The sequence below is a fragment of the Gymnodraco acuticeps genome, unplaced genomic scaffold (genome assembly GCF_902827175.1).
Source record: "Gymnodraco acuticeps unplaced genomic scaffold, fGymAcu1.1, whole genome shotgun sequence".
NCBI classification, from domain to species: Eukaryota; Metazoa; Chordata; class Actinopteri; order Perciformes; family Bathydraconidae; genus Gymnodraco; species Gymnodraco acuticeps.
Genome location: NW_022991941.1, coordinates 393,247 through 405,970, shown reverse-complemented (window position 1 = coordinate 405,970; position 12,724 = coordinate 393,247). Strand labels below are relative to the sequence as shown.

Genomic DNA, 12,724 nt, shown 5'->3' with positions numbered 1-12,724 from the left:
GTCTCCTGAAATGACAACTGTCAGAGGGGGAGAGCAGATTTTAAAGGTTTAGCGCAGCGCTATGATAGGCTTGTGAGAATAGAGCGAAGTGATTGGTTAAGCTGGGGAGTGACGCCCCCGATCACTTATTGAGAGGAGAGAGAGTAGTAACGTAGCACAGTACATGAATGAGTAAAGACGGTCTTCCTGATTGAACTTTCGCTGAGCTTCATTTCTCATTATAATTGTTATAGTATTTATAAATATTATTATTATTGTCATATAATGATATATCTTGTTTTTATCTATTTTTAAGTTAATCCAAAGACACAATGACCGGATAAAGATAAAAAAAAAAAATTATTAGAAGACAAAAAAAAACGCAGCTAGGTATTCCCATGTTTTGGTTGGTTAGGGCTGTGGTTCTCAACCTTTTTACACCAAGTACCACCTGAGAAAATAGTTGGCTCTCCAAGTACCACCATATGACCAATGTTAAAATACAGTCGTCTATGCACAGTTCATGCAGGACTCGGAGGCAAATGTATTCATAATAACATTATTTATTGTCAGCCACAGCTACATGTACAAAGGGCAGTGTCTCTCTCTATCTCTCTCTCTCTCTCTCTCTCTCTCTCTCTCTCCTCTCTCTCTCTCTCTCTCTCTCTCTCTCTCTCTCTCTCTCTCTCTCTCTCTCTCTCTCTATCTCTCTCTCTCTCTATCTCTCTCTCTCTCTCTCTCTCTCTCTCTCTCTCTCTCTCTCTCTCTCTCTCTCTCTCTCTCTCTCTCTCTCTCTCTCTCTCTCTCTCTCTCTCTCTCACACACATACACCACAAGTAAGAACAAAATAATAACTTATTCTCACACAACAAATGACAACTGTACACACATGTCATTTCCTATACCAAAGTGTGAATGTAGGCCTCCTGCAACAACCTACATTGTAACAGAAAATGTTCCACAATAATAATGAAGCCTCCAGGAGCAGATGAGCCTAATAGCTCATCTTCAGTCTGCTGATGTTTGCTATTGCCATTTTTGTGGTGGCAAAGTAAAAAAGAAAAGAAAAAATATAACAATTAAGGACAAGTGTGTGCTTTTTCAGCGTTTGACCTCGGTCACAGCCTTCTCTCCATTCTTTGCGCAAATGCCTTCTTCCTGAGTCACTTCTCTCCTCCATCACAGCGGCTGTGCATCACTTTTGCGTTGCTTGCGGAGCCTGCGCTTGTGCTCGGTTGATGACCTCCTCCTCATTCACATGTTCGCTTTCGCTGGTAATATTCTCCTCTGTACCCCCTCCCACCCTGGACACAAACTGTTCACCCCCTGAACAGTTTCTTCCCCTCCGCTACCGGCCTCTTAAACAAGGCCCGGCCCCCCCACTGACACTTTACCTCTGCCACATCTCTGCATTGCATTAATGCATACAATGTTCATACTCCTTTCTGCACATATTCTTATTTCACATTTCATAGTTTATATTCTAAAATGCATCCATAGCATTCTATTTACATGTAAATTACTGTTTTATTTAATTTGTATTGCTATTTAACTGTATTTTATTATGGTGTAAAAGGTTTTTTGTTTTATATATTTCATGTATGCGCCGTGACATCAAGTCAAATTCCTAGTAGGTGCGAACCTACCTGGCAATAAACCTGTTTCTGATTCTTCTGAATACCTCCCGTTTTGAGCCATGTTTTTAACATCATTCAGCTTTCTTCTTTCTTTAGCTTACTTGCAACGTTCGCTAATCGTTCGCGGGGTAGTATGGTCGTCATTAGCAACGCTAATACGCTTTAAATTTGTTTCTAAATCTAACAACAACAATAGCCAATTAGAATTTATTTAACCCACAGTTTCAATTATCTCAAGCTTATGTTCATTCGTTGTAGTATTTTGATAGTATGATTTATTTTTTAATTAATGTTATTCAATCAAGCCTCAAACTGATGGCACTTGTCCCTATAGCCTGTTTTGAAATGGAAGTTGTCTGAGGCCCTTCGCACCAGCTGCTCTCGCAGTAATAAGTAGTGTACCTTTCTTACTGTCCTAAGTGTGCACAATGTAGTGACTGCTTTTCGTCTTTTGTTTACTTCGTTGTGTTTTCTGTATTTTTTACGTCTGTGTTATGTGTAAGAACCGTTGCTGCCTTCTTGGCCAGGTCAGCGTTGTAAATGAGATGTTGTCTCAATGTTTTCATCTGGTTAAATAAAATGTAAAATGTAAAAAAAAAAACGCGTACCACAGGTTGAGAACCACTGAGTTAGGGTATTCTGCTAATAATAGTTTTCGGAGTCTTGGAATTCTATTACAACACTTGTGATATATAAACCATCTTTATATCTCTCTGTCTGTACACAGCACTCCTAACGACCTCATACACCACAGCACCCCCGAGGATGAGGGGCCACAGCGTTATTCAGTGGATCGGTGAGGACGAGTCTGAGTCTCTCTTAATATCTCCCTCTTACTGTCGATATACGTTTATATTTCCCACTATTTTCCCACAGGTCGAAGCTCTTGAGAAGTGGGCCGTCGTCCATGATTGTTCTGGACCAGCTCGAGTATGAGGAGGACAGCTCGAGTATGTTTTTAAACATTTAACAATATACTTTAATGTATACCAAATGTTCTTGATAGATATTTACCTAACCTAAGTTTCTTTCCCCACACAATGTCCTCCTTAACACCAACCCTTATCTCTTTGAAAATGTTGTCAGGTTTATGATGGGGATCCACGACTATTGGTATTAAGGAATGAATAATAATCACACTTTGATAAATCTAGAATTAAAAACGGCAAGAATAGTGATCAGTGTTTCCGCCAGACCGCGGCTGAGAGGGCGTCCACCCCGAGAGCGAGGGGTGATGTCACGTGACTTGAATTTTGAATTGAGCCGTCCCTTATAGATACTTTCTCTTTACGTATTAGTGATGGGAATTCTGGCACTTTTTTAGTTTGACTAGTCACTAAGAAGTGCCGGCTCTTTAGTTTATTGTAAAATGCGGCCATATCTCCGGCTAGGAAGGTCGCATCAACGGGCTCCCGTCTCTAGCACCCCCGCAGCCCGAGCTACGAGTGAAAGAACTAAACTTACATTACATTTCCGTTGGGTTGCTTTAAAGTCAAGCTTCAGTTTAAGATTCACCTTGTAATAGAAACATGTGATGGAGAATTACTAACCTGACTCAGAAACCATCTAGGAAAGCTCCATTTGGAAAAGTATTTCAAAAATACTTGGCAGGTGGTTGGATCAATCTATCACCTTCTATCATGGGCCACTTCTGATTGGTTAACAATGACTGGTACATGTGGAGCACAGCACGTTTGATTGGTGTGGATGACTGACACACAAGAAAAAATTGCATCATTTAAAATTGCATCATTTAAAATTTCGATTTAAAATCGCGATTTCGATTTAAAATCGATTAAACGTTCAGCCCTAATGTCCTTTTTCCTTTTCGTCATTTCAAGCGATAAAAACTCTCGATCTTCTCTCGAATTATTTTTATTTTTTTTGGACGCCCTCGGTTCGATTTCAAGGCGTTCCGAGCTGAATAAGGGCATCGAATGACGGCAAGACCCCTGGCGGAAACGCTGATAGTGATACATTTCCCATATCAGGCCTCGACAGTGGACAAAGAGAACCATAATTCAAAATATCCACCACAGTATTCATTAAATAATCAAATATAGCCTCAATATGTATCTGATGCTAGCAGTACAAACGGCTCCACCTGCTGGTTTCAGCCACCCCATCCCTCTTTAATTTTATATAATGGTATCTTCTTTCCTTTGTTCCAGTTTTGCAGAATTCCACAGTGCAGGCGGCTCTCTCTCTGTCAGATCTGTGCGCTCCTCCGCTCAAACCGATGACCCTGCTGACCCAAGACAAAGTCAACCTGGCCGAGTGGTTCACGAACCTCTGGGCGCTGCCTGTCAAAGGTGAGGAAATAATTCTGTATACATGTTTACTTTTTGCCCAAGTTTGAGCAGCCGTTTTCTCCCTTAACCTCTTTAGCCCCACGGACCCGCCGAAGGGGCCGAAACCACAACATCTGCAAGCAAGTGTCTGAGGGTTTCTTAAGATTTAATAAACTATGAATGTTTCATATCCATGTAACGGGAAGAAACTCAGCTAACTGATGATTTATTTATTTTTTAGCAAAGAAAACCTCAAAGCTAACGCTGAGCCTCTGAATTAGCCCTGAGCGAAAAAATCTTAACGCCGTTAGCACAGAACCCTAGCTATACCGATCAATGTACTTATTGGATCTGCACAAACAATCTTAGATAACATCCTGAGATTCCACAGATTATAGAAATATAAGGATCATCACTGAGCGATCTGAACTCGTGACAGGGGAAGCAAATACAGACAACACACGAGTAGCTTTAGGTAGCAAAACACGGCGATATGCTCACCTTAGCTGTTATTCTGATCAAAAGTTGTGTTCAATGGCATTAAAACGAGAAAAAACGCGGCTGAAGGTTAATCCATAGGTTAATCCAATGTGTCGGTCACTTTGAAATGATTACTGATAATCCATCATTCAATTTTTATGCAAAAATCGGAAAATAAAAGTTAGCTGCTAATGGTAGCCACCAGAGTGTGTCGCAGCTCCGGTTTGGGCTATGCGTCACTATCACTCCTTATTTGGTAACCTGTGTGTGTATGTGGAACTTTCCCTCGATTCCAATAGCCGCATTCACACCGCAGGACTTTCCCTGGTACTTTGGTTCTTTAGTTCCGTTAGTACCAATAATGTCACGTTCACACCGCCGGGACTACTCAGAACTCTTTTGGCCATTTTTAGTCCCTGCTAGAGAGGTGGTACCTACCTGGTGATAAAAGAGTGCCAATTTCTATTCTATTTATATTCGCTGGGCGAATTGCAAACCACGCCCCGTTAGACTCTGAATTCTTTGTTAGGCAGCCATTTTTTCCTCGCTACAAAACCACATCCACACCTGAGCGAGTCGTTTTTTTGTACTTTAAAGCAGTTATGACCACACGTACTACAACACCGGAGCGGTGGAATGATGAGGAAGTGTCGACGCTTCTGGCCATTTACTCCGAGGACGGGATGCAGCAGCTTCTACAGAAAGCAGTTCCCAACTCCAAATGTTTTGAGCGATGTTCACAAAAGCTACTTGAGCTGGGAATCGTGCACAGTGCACACGGATGCCGGGTAAAAATAAAGAAACTCAGGCAGGACTATAAAAAAATTAAAGACCACAATAATAAGAGTGGTAACGATTTTATATTGTTATTATATATATATATTGCCACTGTTTTTTAATACTGACACCTAACTTGCACTAAGGTGTGTCTGCTGCTATATATATTGCCACTGTTACATTGTTTTGAAACTACTTACACTTTATTTTATATTTCACACTTTTATTTAACTTGAATGTACATGCATACGACACACCTGGAACAGCGTGATGCCGTTAATGTTATGTCTTGACTGTGCAATAAAACAAACAAACTGGCGAAGCTTTATTTATTGTGTCCCACCCCAAATGTGCAGAATAGAAGAATGTGAGAGCAGACAGGTGTCGGTGGTTGAATTTATCTACAATGTTGCAACCTTGTGCAGCAATGGCAGAAACACAAGTCTTACACACATAAACACAAGTCATTTATCATGTCATTTGTTTTAGATAAATAAGGGAAACACACCAAACAAGGGTTAATGTCCTTTTCCAAAATCAGCCTGAGGGGGTAATATATAATAAATACATAAAGATAAAGTCCATTGTTATAATGGGGTATTTTATTTGTAAATTACCCTTATGAACTCCATCATGTCTGAGGTCGGAAAGTAAACAAACGCCTCATACAGCGGGTGGGCTTTATACCCCCTCCCCCGTGTAGTTCTTCTTCTCTCGTTTTTTTTTGTACTCGCCGTGAAGTGGTTTTGCGGCCTGCCAGTAAACCCAGAGAAGAAGAAGACGACGAAGTGACGTCAGCGTAATCTTGCCTCAGGGAAAGTACTGCGGTGTGAATGCGATTGGCACTAGCCCCCTGGCGGATTCAGTGCCGTGGTACTTTAGTGCCGGCACTAAAGTACGGCAAGTCCTGCGGTGTGAAAGCGGCTATTGGCTCTAGCGGTGTCAATCATCAACATCAACCAAGGGGGGGCCAGAGATATGGAAAGTCCACCCAAATGACCCCAGAAGTGGGTTTTTTTTGTTGCTAAACCTCTCTAAAAAGGTCACATTTCTCTTGTTTTGCATCAATCTTGATACAGGGTACTTATTATATGTTGTACTTTGGATTCCTAAAGCTTTTAGTCTACTATCCCATCATGCAAGGGTAGTTTTCACCAAGTAAAAAAGACGGACACTATAATTTACATGTTCAATCTGAATTTTCTTTAAAATAAAAAACATCTATATTGATTCTGACTTTTCTACATCCAACTCACAGGTTTATCATTACTTTGAGAAGTGTAGTTATGGTCATTTGTTCTGGAAATGCCATTTTCGAGCCTGAGACCTGAAAAACAGGCTTGGGGCTTAACAGGTTAAGGAGGGGCTGCCTTAGCATTTTGTTGTTGTTACCAGTTGGTGACCGGGCAACTCTCGGTCAGAGATAGTCATTGTTGTGGGACACCTGGAACACATCCTTCTCGGGGTGGAGATGCCATGCTTGACCGAAACATGGCAAACTGGACAGGATTTCCTATTACTCAACCAAGCCACACCTCCTGGCTATGTCTACCTCCAAAAGCCCCGCTCCACATCTCGATCAAAGAGCTTCCTGTACCCAACACCACCTCACTTGAATGTCTTGCCTTCACTCTATCTGGATCTGCACAGCTCCAGGCTGTTCTTATATATCGCCCCCCCAAAGCCTCAGCCTCTGCCATCTTCCTGGTGGAACTATCTGAGCTACTCACCTCAATCTGCTCCATGTCCCAATCTACGCTCCTTCTTGGAGACTTTAACATTCATGTGGACTCACCCTGTTGCACATTTGCCTCTGACTTCCTGGCACTTCTGGACTGCTTCAATTTTGAACATCATGTCCATGATCCCACCCATGCCAAAGGCCACACCCTGGATTTGGTATGTACCACTGGCACAACTGCATCCCGCCTGCAGTGCCTCAACCTGGCTGTCTCCGACCATCATGCCATCCTGTTCACTGTGCCTATCGCCCTCCCCAGACAGCTTGTACTGCGGACAATTACCTACAGGAGCTTAAAATCAGTGAGCACACCAGCCATAACCAGCCTCATAGCTAGCAACCTGGCCTCCGATCCCCCTGACACCTCGGTTGACGGACTGGTAGCCCAGTACAACACTGCTCTTTCCCTGAGTCTCGACTCACTTGCCCCCCTCATTACTCGCACTGTCTCCTTCACCCACACAGCCCCCTGGTTCACCACCAGTCTCCGTGCCATGAAAGCCTCTGGCCGCCAACTGGAGCGGCTCCACAAAAAATCTGGCCTCACCGTCCATCTGGAGGCGTATAGAGAGCATGTCAAATCTTACAAGGACGCCCTCTCAAAAGCTAAGGCACACTACTACTCCTCACTCATCGGTAACCAGCAACACCACCCCAGTATGCTCTTCTCCACCATAAACCGCCTACTCCGCCCAATTGACCCCCCCAACCCAGCAGACGCCCCGAGCTTTGCACCAGGTTCCTTGACTTCTTTGAGGACAAAGTCAACTCCATCCACCAGGAACTCCAGGCCTCTGCCCCATCCACATGCCACACCACCTCCAGTCACTGTTCGCTCAACTCAACACCTGCCTCAATGTTGTCTCTCCTCCTTTGCACCAGTGGATGCCACACAGGTTACCAAACTTGTCTCAAAAGCTAAGGCTACAACCTGCTCCCTCGACCCCATGCCCTCTGCCCTGGTCAAAACTTGCCTACCCATCCTCTGCTCCACCATTGTTAAAATTATCAACTCCTCCCTGGAATCAGGCAAGGTTCCCGCCGTCCTCAAGAAAAAAACCTGGTCTCGACCCCGAGGACCCCAGCAACTTCCGGCCGATCTCCAACCTTCCTTTTCTTAGCAAGATCATGGAAAGAGCAGTTGCTGCCCAACTCCACCATCATATGTCCGACCATGAGCTCTACGAACCCTTCCAATCAGGCTTCAGATCCAACCACAGCACAGAGACGGCCCTTATTAAAATAACCAATGACCTCCTCATAGCCGCCGATTCAGGCCTCGTCAGCATCCTTATCCTCCTGGACATCTCCGCCGCATTCGACACAGTCTCCCACACTATCCTACTCAACCGCCTATCCGTCTACCTTGGCCTCTCTGGTACAGCCCTCTCCTGGTTCCATTCCTACCTCTCCAACAGGCAACAGTTTGTGACCATCGGAAAATCCAGCTCTCCCCCAGCCCCTGTCAACCAAGGTGTGCCGCAAGGTTCGGTGCTCGGCCCCCTTCTATTCAACATCTGAAATCATGCGCCGACATGGTCTCAACTTCCACTCCTATGCCGACGACACCCAACTCTACATCAGTACCAATCCATCATCCCAGCTACCCCCACTGTCACTTGTCAACTGCCTCCATCCACGCCTGGATGTCAAAAAATCGACTTAAACTCAACAATAACAAAACAGAGCTCATGGTTGTGGCCCCAAAAACACTGCTCCGGAAGGTTGGAGTTTTGCTCCTCACCATCGATGGCGGCTCCATCCACCCTTCCCCTGAGGTTCGCAGCCTGGGCGTCACTCTGGACTCTAGCCTCACCTTCAACTCCCACATCAGGTCTACTGTCAAAACCGCTTTCTTTCACCTACGAAACATCTCCAGACTCCGGCCCTCTCCCCCCGACCCTGTTGCAGAAACATTCATTCATACATTCATCTCCTCTCGTCTGGACTACTGCAATGGAATTCTGTTCGGGTCACCAGCAAAGCCCTGGACAGGCTCCAGTACGTCCAGAACTCTGCAGCCAGGCTCCTCACCCACACTAAGCCCTGGCAACACATCACCCCTACCCTCATCCACCTTCACTGGCTCCCGGTCAAGTCACGCATCCAGTACAAACTCCTCCTGCTAACTTACAAATCTCTCCACTCCCTAGCCCCTCCATACATCTCTGACCTCCTTTAGCCCTACACCCCCTCTCGTCACCTGCGGTCCTCTGACAAAGGGCTGCTCTCCATCCAGCGCTCCAAGCTGAAAACATTTGGCAACAGAGCCTTCAGTGTCGCAGCCCCCACCCTCTGGAATTCTCTCCCCTCTGCAATCAGGAATGCAGACACTCTGGACACCTTCAAAAAACACCTCAAACACCATCTGTTCACTCAGGCCTTTGGCCTCAACTAATATACAGTACTCAGCAACCTGTTCCTGTTTTGTTTTCTTCAGCCTATGTATCTGTATGATTATTATTACTTTTTGTTTTGTTACTTCCCATTGTAAAGCATCCTTGGGTTTCGTGAAAGGCGCTATATAAATTGAAATTATTATTATTATTGTTTCTGATAGCAACGTTTCTGATTGGGCCGTGGGTCCACATTTCCGATATTACGTCATATCGGAACGCAAATCTGGATCAGCTCCGTTGTTCCCCGTTTTTAGAGATTTGGGTACGGAGGAAAAGAGAGAGGGTTTTATTTTCTGACGCTGCGTGAGTTCCCCGACACACCGGGGACACATGTTTATGTATAAAAGACATCAAAAAGTGCATTTTGCATGATAGGTCCGCTTTAAAGTTACACCCGGCCCTTTGAGTTCAACCATAATTCTGATGTGGCCCGCGATGGAATTGAGTTTGACACCCCTGCGCTAACCCGTCCCACTTTGTCTTTGAACATATGTCGTTCTTGGTCTTTAAATAAATGTTTCTGTTCTGTTTGTAGTAGAGAGTACTGAGATCTTCCCGGATCAGTTCGAGTGGTTCTGCTATCAGGGCCGGGTGATCGGCCTCACGATGGACATTAACAGCGAATCATTCTGCAACGGGAAGATGCTGCTGGGCTCCTTCATGAAGAAACCTCTGTGGGTGGACCACAGCGCCGCCACCGTCAGTACCCTCCCACATCTCTGCGTTATACTCACTGTCCTCTCTAGTGTCTTAATATTAATCATTTCTGTCATTGTTTTTCTTTATAAAGGTTTTTAACTTATTAACAAGCTCTGTGAGTGTGACCATCAACGGCAGGGAATCCCGCTTCAACCCTGGAAAATCCTTCATGGTGCCATGCGGTAAGAATAGAATAATAATACATTTTATTATAACACAGGGTAAAATTACACACTTAAAACACAACATTATTCAGTTCTGAAGAGGCCCCATTCTGCTCATTTTCACATCAGTATTTAATAGGGCTGTGCATCTTCACTGGTCTCACGATTCGATTACGGTTATCCTGTCTTATTTTCTATATTACTGCACATGGCTTCTTTTTCATCAATGAATACATAGTAAATACATATTAACTCTTTTTATTATTTAGAAAGTGCTTCAGAAATCAATAACATAAATGTCTTGACATTAAATTATAATCCAAAGTAAACCAATTGTATAGCTCTAGCATCCCTATATCTGTCTGTGAAATTGTTCCATCCTCTAAAAACGAATGCTTCTGCAGTCTAGCTGCAGCTTCTAGCAACGGTCTTCTGTTAAAAAAAAGGACACTGAAGGTCCTGAATGTGGCATCACACACAGGACTTGAGTCTGAACACAGCAGACAACAGGAGTATTTACAACAGCTATACAAACAAAAATACTGCATGTGGGTGCACACTTACATTCTCTGTCTTACCGTTACATAAACAGCATGATTGTAGGAGATTAAGTTAGCTTCATCATCTCAATCAGAATCAGAATAATAACGTTGTCACTATCAGCCTGTCACTCATTATTTTCAGGGGGGCGGGGTTTGGAGGAACGGAGAGGAGACGGTGATTGCGGAAGCTTTTTCCTCCTGCCTTCACAAACGTTACACACGTTTCAACTGAAATAGCAAGAGGACATTCATACTCTGCAATCCAAGACTAAATCCACCAAAAAACTGACATGATTGTAACGCGAGTATTTTTAAAAAACATAAATCCCTGTGTCTCTGAGCCGCAGCGACACGGACTGATTCAGAGCGCGTCCTTCTGCTGTTGGTTCTGGACTGCTGTTCTTGTGTTGGTGGATAAAGCAGACTGCTCCGTGTCGCTGTGCCGCTGTCACGTCTGTTCCCTGATCTCTGCGTCACCGACCAATTTGATATTCAAGTCACAGAAAAAAAACGTTATTGTAAAATCAGGAAGCAACGTTGCTACGCTATAATCGATGATGTTCTGTCACTGCATCGATGCAGAATCGTCCGCATTGCGATGCATCGTAGAAACGATTAATTTCAACACCCCTAGTATGTCGTGTCTCTACTGGGACATGTCTCCATGCTTTAATGTTCAAAAAGCTCTTAATTGTGCTCTTACTGCCTGTGCTGCAGCACCTCTTTTCACCCCCTGTCTGAAACCAGAGCCTTTTTCTTCTTCATCAGTAAATTGTCCGATGTGCCTCGATGGTTTTAATGATTTTGTACCGTTCTGTTCCCACAGGAAGTGCTTACAGCATCCAGAACGTCTGTGCTCAGCCGGCGGTTCTCTACTTCACAAGAATGATCACAGAAAGCTTCGAATGAATAAAACAAAAACAGACCGGACACAATATGTACATTTTATTAAAAAGTTTCTTTTTTTACTTTCTGTATTAAATGATAAGATTTTAAATATTTAGTTGTTTTTAATTGTATGTAAAGGATGTTTTTGATCCTTTGCTGTGTTTTTAATGATGCAATGTGATAAAAGTATTAAAATGATTTCTATTTCTCTTGAGTTTTATTTCCTACTATAAATGTCTTGCTTCCATCCTCTGAGGGGCAGTGTGCACCAAGAACAACCAGAGCCGTTCAGTGTGAAACTCTTGTATTACAACCACATTTACAGTGGTGGAAAATGTATTCTGATTCATGAATATAGTGTAGTACTTCACTAAAACTCCACTTAAATGAGAAGTGAAAGTAGTTGGTGTTGGAGAATAATTTGCCCTGCATGTCCTCCTTCGCCCTCTGACGCAGCTGACCAACCTTGAGCAGCCGCTATCTCCCATAAGAAAGGGCTGCCTAGCATGTTGTTGTTGTTACCAGTTTGTGACCGGGCAACTCTGTCAGAGATAGTTATTGTTGTGGGACACCTGGAACACATCCTTCTCGGGGTAGATGACCCCGAGCCGTAAGCGACAACAACTGATTCAGTCTCCCTCAGCTTTTTAGTCTATCGATTGAAAAATGTTGATTATAACACTCCGAACTAGTTAAAGCCTCGAGCTACAGGAGGGTGCTTCAGAATTGATTGTGGCTACCGTGTGGTCAACTCGTGGCCCGTGACATGTCTTGTGAATTCTCCGGCCGAAGCTCCAAATAAACCGCCAGCTCTCCTCGTGTCTCTCTCTGAGTCCTGATTCCAAACCAATTGCTTCAGAAGTTTCCCCCACAGTTGGTCCTTTACTTGTATTCCCTTACAGGTGCATTAAAACAGACTCAATCAGATGACTTTTAAAATTGGGGACTGGACCGCTGGCGAACAGCTGTTAGAGTAGGCTGTTCAGAGCAGAGCTCCCTGTCGGAGCGGCAGAGCGTGATGTGCACTGAAACGTTTTTCTGTCGCAATATTATGAGATTGTGATGGAATCGTTGAGCTAGCTAACTAGCATACATTGTCACTATCTGCTAACGTTAGCTTTAGCCTT

The 12,724-nt window shown here is 43.9% G+C and overlaps 1 protein-coding gene across 7 annotated transcripts in view; it reads left to right on the top strand.

The window, feature by feature from the left end:
* Window positions 1-11,804, top strand: part of LOC117535843 (proteoglycan 4-like) — a 33,460-nt gene extending 21,656 nt beyond the window's left edge. For all 7 annotated transcript variants that reach the window (XM_034200454.1, XM_034200452.1, XM_034200457.1 and 4 more), the window contains 6 exons: window positions 2,344-2,412; window positions 2,493-2,566; window positions 3,788-3,928; window positions 9,840-10,003; window positions 10,095-10,185; window positions 11,536-11,804. In XM_034200454.1, the coding sequence (XP_034056345.1) occupies window positions 2,344-2,412; window positions 2,493-2,566; window positions 3,788-3,928; window positions 9,840-10,003; window positions 10,095-10,185; window positions 11,536-11,618 (622 nt within the window). In that variant the 3' untranslated portion in view covers window positions 11,619-11,804. The remainder of the gene's footprint in view (window positions 1-2,343; window positions 2,413-2,492; window positions 2,567-3,787; window positions 3,929-9,839; window positions 10,004-10,094; window positions 10,186-11,535) is intronic.
* Window positions 11,805-12,724: the final 920 nt, after the last annotated feature.